At 35.7% G+C, this 15,208-nt stretch overlaps 1 protein-coding gene across 1 annotated transcript; it reads right to left on the bottom strand.

Annotated features, from left to right (window-relative positions):
- Positions 1 to 4,764: 4,764 nt before the first annotated feature.
- LOC145157995 (protein FAR1-RELATED SEQUENCE 5-like) lies at positions 4,765 to 5,357 on the bottom strand. The gene is made up of 2 exons (XM_079076961.1): positions 5,061 to 5,357; positions 4,765 to 4,833 (listed from the first exon to the last, which is right to left on the bottom strand). The coding sequence occupies exons 1-2, from the start codon at positions 5,355 to 5,357 to the stop codon at positions 4,765 to 4,767; spliced, it is 366 nt and encodes a 121-aa protein (XP_078933087.1).
- Positions 5,358 to 15,208: the final 9,851 nt, after the last annotated feature.

Below are 15,208 nucleotides of genomic sequence, written 5' to 3' on the forward strand. Positions count from 1 at the left end.
TATTTTTCAAACATTAGAGTAATACAATAATAATCAGTGTAGAAAAGCCATCAGGGGATGTTGTGCAGTCAAGCCGGGCCCTTCCTTTTGGAACCGGATGTACCTAAAAATGTTTAAACCATGAAACTGTAAGCACAAAGCTTAGTGAGTTCCCGAAAATACCACATACCATACATATTAGTGGGCCAGCCATAGGGGTGTATTTCAACCCTACGTGAACGCTATGATCCAACCATAGTCTTACAATCACTTCTAGATTACAGCGCAACCGTTATCTTTCTGCCATGATCCAACCATGGTCTTCTATGCAAATTACACAGATAAACAAGTGTTGTGATCCAACCATATTCTTTCATACATGTGCTATAATCCAACCATAGTCTTTCATACATGTATTGTGATCCAACCACGGTCTTTCAAACATGTGTTGTGATCCAACCACCATCTTTCATGCAAGAGTCACAAAGACAATCTAGCAACCTACATAGTATAGTGAGAAGACTCACCTTGCTGACACAGTCCACAAGTAACAGCTCTCACAGCCAACGAATGCGTGCTAAACACCTACTAATAAACCACACTAGGTAAACCCTAAGTCTACCTTCTAAAAATAGAAATTTGACCAAAAGTTGAACCATGCCAAAAGTCAAGGTTAATAATTATCATCAGCAAGCCTCCACGTCGTGGCCTCCTTGTGGCCACATCGTGGTCACAAAATGCCAAAATAGTCAGGCTGATCCCAGTCGCCACGTCATGACGGTCAGAAGGCCACGTCGTGGGAACTGGGCCTGAACAGCTTATGGATTATGTTGTTTTCCTTCATCCTTAAGAGCTCCAAAGCTCAGATCTGATACCCTCCAAGGTCTTGATGGATAAAGTTTGAAACTTTATCCATTAAGACATCTCAATATGACAAAACCTCTAAACCTAAGTTGTAGTGACCTCATGAAGCATGAATTTATCCATTAAGCTCTTAATCACCAAAGTCATTCATCGGTATTTTCCAGAAGGCTTTCCTACACCTAATGGATCATAAAAATTGGTGCTTTATAGATATGCATGTCCAATGCATGTCTCTTCCATTTTAGGTCAAAAATATGGGAGAAGGGAACTCAAACTTATTCATGGGACTAAAAAATCTAAGAAACTCTAGGTCTACAACATATGACCTCAAAGGGACCTCAAGGACCCATAAAGTTGCCAACTTTATTGAATTTATTCCTTCAAACTTCCACAATCATGAAGAAAAGGGACAAGAAACCTAGATCTTGATGCATAGAACTTAAAGATTGGATCTTAAACACTTACAAAGATCCAAAATATGCACAAAAGAATGATGAGGAGGTTTCCTTGCTGGATCAACACACCAGAACACCTTTTTCTTCTCCTTCAACCTACCAAAAGTACCAAAATGAGTCAAGAATCACCAAGAAGGATTAGGGTTAGGGTTCTAAGGTTTTAGAGTGATGGAGGCTGATGAGGATGTCCTAATCCCTTGGACATGATTCTTAAATATGAGAGAAACCCTAAAATCATGGGCTTAGGCCAGAACTGATGCCACCTCGTGGCCATCATACTGTCATGTTGTCGTACTCATTAGATGGTCACATTACATTTAAGTCATGCCACATCGTGGGTATCCATGCACCATGCCATGGCATGAAGTTTTTTTTTTCCAAAAAATCAATCTTCGATCCCGTTAAGTCTTAAGCCAAACCAATCTGGAATACGGGTGTTACAATTAAATGAAAATTTGGTTGATGAACAAGTTGAAGGAGAGACTGATCAGGAAGATAGTGATTATGATAAATATGAAGATGATTTGGTTGACGTAATTATTTTAAATATTTTAATCATATATGATTACACTAATTTATTGTATTAATTTCTAATTATATTTCTTTTTACTACATAGGCATATGAGTAAAAATTATCTAATATGTTTGATACTTTTGACAGGATGAATGAAAGACTAAATTCAAAAATCAATGATGAAATTACAAAGTTTCCTGAAAAGGAAAGTTTTAAGAATTTGAAAGAAAAGATCACAAATGTAATTGTTGAAGATAAAAATGGAAGCACGGAAAATTCTGAATATCCGAGTAATGCAACTGGGCTTGAAGGTATTAATTTGACAACAATTATGGGTGAAAAAGGGAATGATGAAGACAAAAAGGATAGTAATAATGAAGGAACAAATAATGATGGAGATACCAATGAAAAACGGAATGATGAAGAGAAAAAGGATGGGGAGACTGAAGGAATAGATAATGACAAAGAGACTGGTGAAAAAATAAAATAAATCATAATGTTGTGAATGAACAAGACAAAAAGCGGTTGGATAAAGTTGTTTGAAGTATTTTGGGTAATGTGCTTAACATTGGAAATTCAAGTTTAAAAAGTCAAGAAGATGAAATATGGAACCACCTTGACATGAAAACTATTTTGGACAATATTGATATATGCAGATTTTGATTTATTTTCTCTAAAAAAATATATAAAAATATTATAACAAAATAACACATTTTTTTATTAAATTTTGACTAGGCACAACTGAAGGTTCGTAGATCGGATATAGAAACGTTATAATGGAGAACAAAGGATTATCACAAAGATGATTTTTCACTAAGAAAAGTTCTCACCAAGAGAATGGGTGCACAAAGCAGGCCACAAAGACGATCACCAAGATTTGTTAGGGTATTACCTTAATACATGATTACATACTAATATATTTTAGATAATCCCTTTAAACTGGGGATTGATTTTAATCTAATCTAAATATGTAAACTGCTCCTTATCACCAAGATATAAGATCAGTTATCTAAAATACAATATAATACTATAATTACATACAACTAGAATACAATTGATTACACGCTAATGTTGGAGTTCTAGTTTGTTTTTAGAATTAATATATTCCTTTAAGTTGCACTTGGGATTCTCTTCCTGATTTCAGAACCTTTATTTCTTTGAACTTCGGGAACATGAATATGAATCTTTTATGGAATAGGAATAGAAACACCCATAATCTTGCTTAAAACTTCAACATCCTTCTTGCTTTGGAATCCTCCATATGTACTATCACTCTCGAATTCCTTCAACAACAATTGTTGTTTCTCAGCAAATGAAGCCAACTTATGCATGTCGTCTCTTACAATATCAAAACATGATTCAAAACTATAATATGTTTCATTGACAAGCTTCAAATTCTGATGATCCCCAAAATCAGATTCATGAGAACTAAAACGATAATTCCTTGTTATTACGTTCTTTCTCCATCTTTTCAGAATGTACTTTTCTGGAATTTCTTTAACACCACATCTCATCATCATTGTAAAAGCATCATCATTAAAGTATTCACAACTGCATTTTATTTCTTTCTCTTTAACTTTTATTCCAACCTGATACATAAACATAATAAAAAAAGTTCAAAATAATATACAAATACTCATATTCGTATATAAATATTCATGTACGAATAACAATATATAAATATTCATATATGAGTATTACATTTCAATCATATATAACTACTCATATACATATACGAATAATCATATATAAATAATCATATATGAATAATCACATTTTAAATCGTATATAAGTACTCATATTCATATATGAACCTGTTCTAATTTTAACATAATCGAAATATTCATATATGAATAATAATATATAAATATTTATATATGAATATTACAATATCCATATATTAGTTTTAACATAATCAAAATACTCATATATGAATATTCTCATATTTATATATAAATATTACAATATTCATAAAAAATATTAAGTTAACTTGAATTCATTTTAAAATTCGTTTATCATGTTGTTGTGTTCCACACTGTAAACTTCCCACCCATTTTCTATACCAATATAAGAGTATGTATAGAAAAAATTTGGTTTTTATATTTCCTTTTACACCGCAAAAAATAATCTACTTGTATAATTTTTGATACTTGTAGTTTTATTTCACGAGGTGTTTTCAGTATATATGATGCTTTCTTTGTTGCCTTATCAAGTTCTCCTTGAGTATTCTTTTGATTTTGAATGACATTGTCATAATTCATCATGAATTTCCAAAGCAAATTCCCACTTTTTGAGTAGGTGTTAAAAAACGAATTCACGCTCTCTGACCTTGACGTAGTCTTCATCAACCCATACATTGGAATATCACTGAAAACCAGGTATCCATGCACTATGTTTTGTAAACATGTATTTAAACCATCTCTTCTCTTCAAGATTGAATTCCGTCATAAGCGACTCCCACTTCACCTCATTAACATCAGGTTTCATTGTCATGTATGTCCCAAGCAAGCTTCGCGAATCTTCTAAAGTCTGCGTTCGTTAATAAATCATTTGATACCTATATAAAGAAATATAAAATAAACATATATATTTATTCATAGATGAATAAATATTAATAAGTAAGAGAGATAATAAATATTCATAAATGAATATACTGATATTTGAAAAAATTACTATATTTATGTATGAATAAATAGTACTATGTAACATACTAAATTAAATTAATATATGAATAAAAAAAGGAAACATTTACTTTCACTAAAAGCATACCTTTTTAGCAACTTCTTCACCATATGCCACATACATAGTCTGTGTTTTTTAATTAGGAAACACAATCTCAAATAGCTTGTTTTATTGTCAGATCTTGGTTCATTAAAACTAGTGTTGGTTCTTTCCCATGAGTTTTAAGAAATGCTTTAAGAAACCAAGAGTAGGACTCAATTCTTTCACTGCTTAGCAACCCCGCTCCAATAGTAACTGATTTTTATAGTGGTCAATAGCAGTGAATGGAACAAAAGATCTCTGATACCAATAACACAAAAAAATTGTTCATTAAAGTAAATGTTTGATGTATTCATAAGCGAATATAAAATATTCATATATGAATGAGTTATTGTATATTATACTAGAAATAATAATACACGAATATATAATTACATTAAAAAAATTTATATTCACAACTTAATATAACACATAAAGCTAAAATATTCATATATGAATAAACTATAAAAAAAACTACATAGAATAACATATTTGTTTGTTGGGAAATTCGCATCAAACGAGATAACATCTCCAAACTCAGCATAATTTGCCTTCTCCCTTTCATCAAACCAAAACATAGTATCCAAAACATCCTCTTCAAAATTGAACTCAAATGAGTAATTTGGATAGTGAACTCGACGGTCATTCATTGTGTTCACTATGATATGAGCATCTTTATAACTTATAATCCTATTGATATCTCTCATTAAATTTTTATAGTCAACTACTTTGGGCTTTATAAACTCATACCCACCTCTCAAACTTGCCCTCAACTTAAGAGCCATAGTTGAGCCTATTTTTTATGTCGAAGCGCGCACTATAAACTCTTTTTATGAATATGACATTTGCCTCGTTTTTTTAAATCATTTGTCTACTCAAGTGGATGGTTGTGAAGTTTTACAAACTTAAAAATTTATAATCTGGAGTTCCATACACATATTCAAATATAATCTTTGCTTTACAACCAATAAATCTGGCATTTGAATTCCGTTTCCTCCTAACACCACTTGTATCCAATGTATCATAAGATTTTGTTTTCTGATTGCTACCCTGGTTGCTCTTGTTATCAAACCTTGATTGTATGCTCAATCTCACATCAAAACCACCAATTTTGGCATACTCAGAATACATTTTGACAGTCGAATCTAACGTTTTGAAGATTAAACCTTCAAATGGAATAAATTGAACAAATACACCTGGCTTATAAACTTCTTTTCCATTTACATTAATACAATATTTCAAATCATTTATAAAACTGAGAGATTCACATGATAAAAAGTTATAAAATCTAAATCACTCTAATAACACTTTATTATAATCAATAATAAGCACACAAGAATTAGTTATTCATATATGAATAAACCAAAAAACAATGTTTATTCATGAATGAATTAAACAATGATATATGAATACTTAAAATTCACATGATTCACAAATAATAAAACAAAAACAATATATATATATATATATATATATATATATATATATATATATATATATATATATATATATATATATATATATATATATATATATATGAAAACCAAAATAATAATAGAGAAAATTTGTAAAATGACGAAAAAGGAGGGGGTGTTTGAAGAAAATGACCAAGAATTAGGAGTTTTCAAAAAATGACCACGACTTCTGCAGAGAGGGCCTCTACGGAGGTCCTTTAGCTCTGATGAATAAGAAAACTCTCTGAGGAAATGACGTGGCGGGGGAAAAAGAAAAAAAAATTTCGTAGAGGGTGCGTCGTTCCAACGAGATGCCCTCTACAAATCTGTTCTTCGGAGGTACTCCTCTGAGGAATTGTTCTTTGCTAAAACATGACCTAATAACGATTATGGTATTTGTTCCTCTAAATCTAACGTGGTATCAACATTTAGCACATATCATTGATTCAAAATAACAATTTAAACTATAAAACTTTGTTTCTAAGTCTATTTCTTCGACAATTTAGTCAACATAGGCCATGTTTTAGCGAAGAACAATTACGTAGAGGAGTACCTCTTAAGAACAGATTCGCAGAGGGAATCTCTGTGGAACGATGCACCCTCTGCGGAATTAAAATTTAATAATTTTTTTTGTCTTTTTCCCCCGCCACGTCATTTCCTCTGAGAGTTTTCTTGTTCCTCAGAGCTAAAGGACTTCCGCAGAGGCCCCCTCTGCGGAAGTCGTGGTCATTTTTTGAAAACACCTAGTTTTTGGTCATTTTCTTCAAACAACCCCTCATTTTTGGTCATTTCACAAATTTTCTCATTATAATAAATTATAAATTACACTTTTCACACGTTTATTCATATATGAATAAGACAATTATTTATTCATATATTATAACGCCCCGTTTCGAATCGTTTCCATTTCGGGGTGGTGATCAAGGAGTGTGTATTATTTGAGTTAGAACCATTGAGGAGTTGAGTTTGGGCTCATTTGGAATCATAAATTTTGGATCTTGATAGGTAAAACCCCTCCATGCATGATTTGGAAGTCATTTGATGAAGTTTGGGACTTAAGGTTTTGATTTGGGTCCCATTGAGTTATGCTAAGTCATAAAGTTAGTAACTTTATGACTTAAGAAGCCCCTTTGAGTCAGATCTGGAAGTTTGGACTAAGTTTTTAAGGTAAAAGCTTGCATCTTGGCCCCTTTATGGAGTTAGAAGGCTTGAAATCATGATTGGGTCCTTTTGGACCATGCAAAGGTTCGAAGTTGACAACTTTATGGATTAAGACACTGATATGGACCTATTTTGAAGTTCTGAACGTTGGGCTTAAGCTATTAAGTCATAAATGCATTTTGGGTTTCTGGCCGGGAACACCGTGCGTAAGGCTGGGGAACGTAGTGTTGGATATAGTGTCTAAGTCCATAACTTTATTTGGTATGTACTTGACCCGACCCGGCATGGTCCATTTGGGTTGCATGGCATTGCAATACTTGGATAGACTAAATGAGAGAAAGGACACTTGTGATTATTAATATATTATAAGTTCTAATATATTAATAATAGTATTATTTAATTAGTATTGATCAAGTATTAATTTAGAATTAATTTGGTGATCAAAATGAGACTAATTAAATACATAGGGTTGATTATGACAATCATCTAATCTTTTATGGTGGATTCATGATCCATGGTTTATTGTGATTTGGAGCTCCATGGATATGGGAGTTACAAACCCATGGATCATTAGAAATCAAGAGTCATGACAATTAAGGGCATTCATGTGTAAACCCTAATTGTGACAACACTATAAAAGGAACCCTATAGCTAGCAAAATCGGCCACTAGTTGATTCTAAGAGGGCATAACCGATTTTGAGTGTTAGTGACATTCTCTCAAGTTATTCCAAGTCTTGTGGTGGTGTGTGAAGCATTTGAGGCACAACATTTGGCGTGCTAGGCTCACAAAGTCTTCAAGGAATCCAAGCAACAAGAAAGGTATGTACTTCTACTAGTTTTTATATTACATATTCCCCATGCCATGCTAGTTAGGAAGTAAATCTTGAAAAATCAAATTTGCATGTATATTAGAGAAAACATAGATTCAAGGTTTATAGGGTTGCATGTACACCACAGGAGTGTTAGAATGCTCAAAACCCATCAGTGGTATCAGAGCCTAGGTTTGTTTTCTGTATATTTGATGCAAACTGCTTGAAAAATCGAAAACTGTTCACTGTTCGACTGGACTCGCCGAGTGCAAGGAGAGAACTCGACGAGTCCAAGACAAAATTCATCCTACTCGTCGAATAGGATCATGCACTCGACGAGTAGGTGCGTGCTGGGCAGTTTTCCGAGTTTTGTTGTTGGAAATGGGCTAGAATCATTATCCCAAACTGTTTTGGAGTTATAAAATCAGTTTTTAAAAGTGGTAATGATTATGTTAACCCTTTTCAAATGACTATTATCAATTTTCAAGTTTTATATGTGATTTCTTGAAATTGCTTGATATGAATATTTGTTCTTATGAGTTTTAGAAGATCATAGGAATTGTGTGTAACTTACATGCTAGATTAATTCATGAACTTAATGCTTATGATGGTGTTCATAACTTGTCCTCAAGTTATGGATAACCAAAAGTCACTTCTTTAAAAGTTGTCATTAAAGAATAGTAGGTTTCATAAAATGAAGAGTCTTCAACTTTATGAACCATTAAAACTCATAAGTTACAAATTGAAGAGTCTTGAAATAGTTTCAATACTTGCCCTCAAGTTTTGGAATTTGTAAAGTCTTACACTTTAACACTTTAATTCCAAATTAAACCTTAGATTTTTAAAAGTTTAAAAATCAACACTTATACTATTATTATAATCTTATTTATATAGATATGTATAAGAATAAGTCATTCTTACCGCAAGTAGGCCTCATTCACGAAGCCGGTCTATAAGGGGGGTATAAGGTTGTTGCCTATAAAATGGCAGCTTAATGGGTGTCTACTCTCACCCACCGCTTCCTTGACTGGTGGAGGGTCGTTAGCCGAACGGGTAGGATAAGACTTGAACTCTCATTAAAAGTATAATGAATTATAAAGTAACTATACATTATTAATTCCCAATCTTAGTTACTTTAGGAAAATATGAAATAGGTGCTAGCCCATAAAATTACACTTTGTACCTTACCAAGTCGTTAGTGGAGCGTGTGTGGTTAACCGGCACACTAACAAGGACTAGTAAGTGTGGCAAAGGGTAACTTGACTTTATTATAGATCGGTGGAGCGTGTGTGGTTAACCGGCACATCGATTAGGTAATATAGTGAAGGGTACCAAGTCAATTTGTATGGTTATTCACACCTTGTTTGTGATCCTCGGCATCCCAGTCACAAACTTGAGAGGGCACAATCGAGATTTAAACATGCCATTGAAAAGTTCAATGTATCTCAAAAGATCTAGGAGTTTCAAATCCAATAAAACCTAATAATAAAATATTTCGTTCTTATGGTGGAAATTGGTAAATCGTCATTTACCTACCTTCAAATATTTTATAGCTTGGATTACGGCATCCCTCTTCCAACTATAAATAGTTTGTTGGATCCTAGCCTTAATATTTCATTTGGGTGACTTATTAAGGACTCTTAATCTAATGAAACTTGCCTTTCTTTTCTTTCAGATGTCTTCCAACAATGCTTCTGGCTCAAACCCAACAGGCACCTTTTCCCTTATGAACTTGTGTGGGAAAGTCACTTTTGATGGATCCAACTTCAATGAGTGGATCAAAAACATCAGGATGATTACCCGCTATGAGGACAAGGATTATGTTCTCGATACGGAGCTTAAGGTTATGAATGAAGCCACTGCTACTCCTGAAGAGTTTGCGGAGTTTGTTGCACATGAAAAGGATGCTACTAAAGTAGCATGCATCATGATGGCCACCATGACTCCTGAACTTCAAAAATCCTATGAAGATTTCTACCCCTATGAGATGCACCATGATCTGATGGAAAGGTACCATCAGAGTGCGCGTCAGGAGAGGTATGAAATCATCTCCTCCATGATAACAACCAGAATGAAAGATGGTGAACCCATCACCGGTCACATGCAGAAAATGCAAAGGTTCGTTGACCGGTTATTGAAGCTCAATGTGGACTTTCCTGAAGAAATGGCGATTGACATCATTCTCCATTCCTTACCTCCAAGTTATGATCAGTTTCGTATGACTTATCATATGAACAAGGAGGAAGTCACACTGAGTAAACTTCAAGGACTTTTAAGGACAGCTGAAAATGGCCTTAAGAGTAAAGCGGTTGTTACTTCTACTTCTACTCCTTCAGCAGCCCCTGTTCTTGCGATTGGGTAGGGAAAGGGTAAGAAGAGGAAAACCCCTTCGAAGGGTACCAAGGGTAAGCCCCTTGATGGTTCCTCTTCTAGTGGGACAAAGAAAGGTCCCATCACTCCTTCCTCAAACCCAAAGGAAGCACAATGCTTCTATTGTCAAGAAAAGGGGAACTGGAAGCAAAGTTGCCCGAAATACTTGCAAGATGTAAAGGATGGGAAAGTTAAACCCACCCATGCAGGTATTTATACAATATTGTCTAATAACTCATCTAATGCTAATTCTTGGGTGCTTGATACAGGTTGTGGTGTTCACATTTGTACTGATTTGCAGGGCCTAAGAAGAAGTGAGCAAGTGGAGCACGGGAAGATAAACTTAGTCATGGGCAACAGGAAAGCATCACCTGTCACCAAGATAGGAGTTTATTCTTTATTGCTAAATAATGGGTTAATGTTAGATTTGAATAAATGTTGTTACTCGCCGGAAATGGCGAGAAATATTATTTATTTTCATGGCTTGTACAAACAAGGGTTTACATTTTTATTTGATAATAATAATGGTGCTATTAATGTTTACTACAATGATGTATTTTACTTTAAAGCATTACCTTGTGATGGTGTATATGAAGCTGTGAATGTTGTAGACAATCTAGGAAATAATGTGTTGTATATTGATTCTTCGAATAGCTTGGATAAAGCATCCTTGTGGCATTGTCGTCTTGGACATGTCAACAAGAAGCGCATAGGCCAACTCCAAAAGGCTGGAGTCTTGGAATCATTTGACCTAAAGTCGGATGATAGTTGCGAGTCTTGTTTACTTGAAAAAATGACGAAGTCACCCTTCACAGGTACTTGTGATAGGGGTGAAGGTTTGTTGGACCTGGTACACACAGATGTCTGTGGGCCCTTCAGAGTTGCTACAAGAGATGCTAATCGCTATTATGTGACTTTTACAGATGATTATAGCAGATATGGATATATCTACTTAATCAAGCATAAGTCAGAAACCTTTGAAAAGTTCAAAGAGTTTAAGCAGGAAGTTGAGAATCAATTGGGCAGGAACATCAAGATGCTCCGATCCGATCGGGGAGGAGAGTATCTTAGCATTGAGTTCCTTGACTATCTTAAGGAATGTGGGATTGTCTCACAATTGACACCTCCCAGAACACCACAGTTGAATGGTGTAGCTGAGAGGCGCAATCGAACCTTGTTGGATATGGTTCGTTCCATGATGAGTCAAGCTTCGTTACCAATCTCTTTCTGGGGGTATGCCTTAGAGACTGTCGCCCATATCCTTAATCTAGTCCCTACTAAAAAGGTTGTCAAAACACCTCACGAGATGTGGACTGGGAAAGTTCCCAATTTAGACCACATCAAGATTTGGGGTTGTGAAGCTTTCGTGAGGCGTGAGACTCATGATACGCTTGAACCTCGAAGTGAGAGGTGTATTTTCATCGGCTACCCACAGAGATCCTTTGGTTACCTCTTCTACAGACCCAGTGATAATGTGGTCTTTGTAGCAAGAAGAGGAGTCTTTCGTGAGAAAGAATTTATAAGCCAAGGGGACAGTGGGAGGCAAATTGACCTTGAAGAGCTTCAAGAGTCAAGCGGTGAAGGAACCTCAAATACTATCAACCAACCTAAGGAGGAAACTCCTGTTGATCCGATAGATGAGTCTGTACCTCCGAGGCGTTCCACTAGGGTGAGGAACACACCTGATTTTTATTATGGTTATCACATCACCACTGAAGGTGATACATTTATTAGTGATAGTACACTAATAGATTTGGATGAACCTAATAATTACAGGGAAGCCATGGCAGGCCCCGAGTCTGCTAAATGGAAGGAGGCTATGGACAGCGAGATTCAGTCCATGTATGACAATCAAGTGCGGAACTTGGTTGACAATGTACCAGGTCGTAAGACAGTTGGGTGCAAATGGATCTTCAAAAAGAAGACCGACATGGATGGGAAGGTACACACCTACAAAGCAAGACTGGTGGCAAAGGGCTTTACTCAAACTCCGGGAGTTGACTATGATGAGACCTTTTCACAAGTAGCAAAAATTAAGTCTATTAGAGTTTTGCTGGCCATAGCTGCATTTCATGATTATGAAATATGGCAAATCGATGTCAAAACCGCTTTCCTTAATGGAAAGTTGGCTGAGGATGTTTACATGGCTCAGCCAGAGGGTTTTGTCGATGCAAAGTACCCTAATAGGGTGTGTAAACTTGAGAAATCCATTTATGGATTGAAACAAGCATCTCGTAGATGGAATCTTTGCTTTGATGAGAAAGTCAAAGAGTTTGGCTTTTCGAGGAGCGAGGATGAGGCCTGTGTATATGTCAGGGCTAGTGGGAGCATAGTTAGCTTTTTGGTGTTGTATGTGGATGACATACTACTCATAGGAAATGACGTCCCAACCTTGCAGGAAGTGAAGTCCTGGCTTGGGAAGTGTTTCGCTATGAAGGACCTTGGAGAAGCTGCCTATATCGTAGGGATAAGGATATTAAGAGATAGGAGTAAGAGAAAAATTGGACTTAGTCAAAGTACTTACTTGGATAAGGTGCTGAAGAGGTTCAGCATGCAAGAATCCAAGAAAGGGGAATTACCCATCCAGAGTAATGCCAAGCTGAGTAAGACTCAGAGTCCGAGTACAGAGGCTGAGATAGCTGAGATGAGTCATATACCATATGCTTCCGCTGTGGGATCTATCATGTATGCTATGACTTGTACTCGCCCTGATGTGGCCTTTGCTTTGAGCATGGTCAGTAGATATCAAGGGAACCCTGGCAAGGTTCACTGGACTGCGGTAAAGAACATTCTCAAGTATCTGCGGAGGACTAAGGACTGGGTCCTTACCCTCGGAGGCAGTGATGACTTGAGAGTAGAAGGATATAGCGATGCTAGCATTCAGACTGATAGGGATAATTTCCGCTCTCAGTCAGGCTAGGTCTTTATCCTAAACAGAGGGGCAATTACTTGGAAAAGTTCCAAGCAGGAGACAGTAGCTGATTCTACTTGTGAATCAGAGTACATAGCAGCGAGTGAAGCAGCAAAGGAGGCGATATGGCTAAAGAACTACATCGGAGACCTTGGAGTTGTACCAGCTATAAAGGAGCCAATGGATATTTTCTGTGACAGCGAAAGTGCGGTTGCTTTGGCTAAGGAACCAAGAGATCACGGGAGATTTAGGCACATTGACAGAAAATACCATTTCATCAGACATCGGATAGAAGAAGGACTCCTCGTGGCTAAGAGGGTATCATCATATGAGAACCTAGCAGATCCCCTCACGAAGGGACTGAGTAGGGTTAAGCATTTACAGCATGTGAGGCGCATCGGGCTGAAGGATGATATTAGTTTCAACAATTAGATTTCTGAAACTTGTAAAATGTAATTGACATTTTGATGATTAAATAAAAGTTGTTATTTATTTATGAGTAAAGTGTTACTATCTTATGTTAATCGTTTACTATGGTTTCAATTTTGCATGTTTTGACTTCCAGAATAATTATTTTATTCGACCTCTCCACAGTCGGTCATATGTCGGAAGTAGATATGAATCAAGACTGTCATGAATTTGGTTTGTATGATATGTCTAAAGGGTATTAGACATAGCAATAGTTGCTGCAACATTCATGAGTGCTCATAAGTTCTGAGTATTGGATTCAACCCACGCTCACTTGCATCACTTCATGGAATTTATCTCGAGTGATCGTGAGACTGTAATATCATATAAATCTTTAAACCTAGAGATATGAGTTGTTGACTATGAGTTGGTTATCCATTGATTGTACGAAAACGCATTGGTAATTCGATGTTATAAAACGTGCTTTTGTGCATAATTCAACAAGTGGTCAGTACAAGCATATGAGTCGAAGTTTATCTGTTCCTTCTAGAAATAGAAGCGATATCTGGGCCCCTCGATGATTTGGTTTTGACTTATGTACCGGGCCCGGTCAGAACCTAATTGATGTGTTCAAATTAGTTCTATGTCGAAACAAATCAGAGATCGAGAAACAAATGCTGGACAATAAGTAAGACCATGTTCCATGTCTTTGTCCGGATGATATCTTGAGAGCAGAGGATTATATGATCACTTATCTTAAATCGCGTATCATTATTATCTCAGTTCCGAGAGACTTTGAAAGAGCTACGATTGCTAGTCGGATCCTGAAGTCATATCTGCAAATACAGTTATTAGACTTATCCAAGTGGGAGACTGTTGGATATAGTGTCTAAGTCCATAACTTTATTTGGTATGTACTTGACCCGACCCGGCATGGTCCATTTGGGTTGCATGGCATTACAATACTTGGATAGACTAAATGAGAGAAAGGACACTTGTGATTATTAATATATTATAAGTTCTAATATATTAATAATAGTATTATTTAATTAGTATTGATCAAGTATTAATTTAGAATTAATTTGGTGATCAAAATGAGACTAATTAAATACATAGGGTTGATTATGACAATCATCTAATCTTTTATGGTGGATTCATGATCCATGGTTTATTGTGATTTGGAGCTCCATGGATATGGGAGTTACAAACCCATGGATCATTAGAAATCAAGAGTCATGACAATTAAGGGCATTCATGTGTAAACCCTAATTGTGACAACACTATAAAAGGAACCCTATAGCTAGCAAAATTGGCCACTAATTGATTCTAAGAGGGCATAACGATTTTGAGTGTTAGTGACATTCTCTCAAGTTATTCCAAGTCTTGTGGTGTTATGTGAAGCATTTGAGGCATAACATTTGGGGTGCTAGGCTCACAAAGTCTTCAAGGACTCCAAGCAACAAGAAAGGTATGTACTTCTACTAGTTTTTATATTACATATTCCCCATGCCATGCTAGTTAG

This window comes from Lactuca virosa, chromosome 2 (assembly GCF_052849685.1).
Source record: "Lactuca virosa cultivar CGN04683 chromosome 2, Lactuca_virosa_CGN04683_v6, whole genome shotgun sequence".
NCBI lineage: Eukaryota > Viridiplantae > Streptophyta > Magnoliopsida > Asterales > Asteraceae > Lactuca > Lactuca virosa.

What these genes read in the sequence shown, in the direction of transcription:
- LOC145157995 (XM_079076961.1), bottom strand. Translation starts at nt 5,357, where the DNA reads ATGGCTCTTAAGTTGAGGGCAAGTTTGAGAGGTGGGTATGAGTTTATA. An exon ending in ATTTCCCAACAAACAAATAT is followed by an intron (nt 4,834 to 5,060) that starts GTTATTCTATGT and finishes TATTGGTATCAG; the next exon opens with AGATCTTTTGTTCCATTCAC.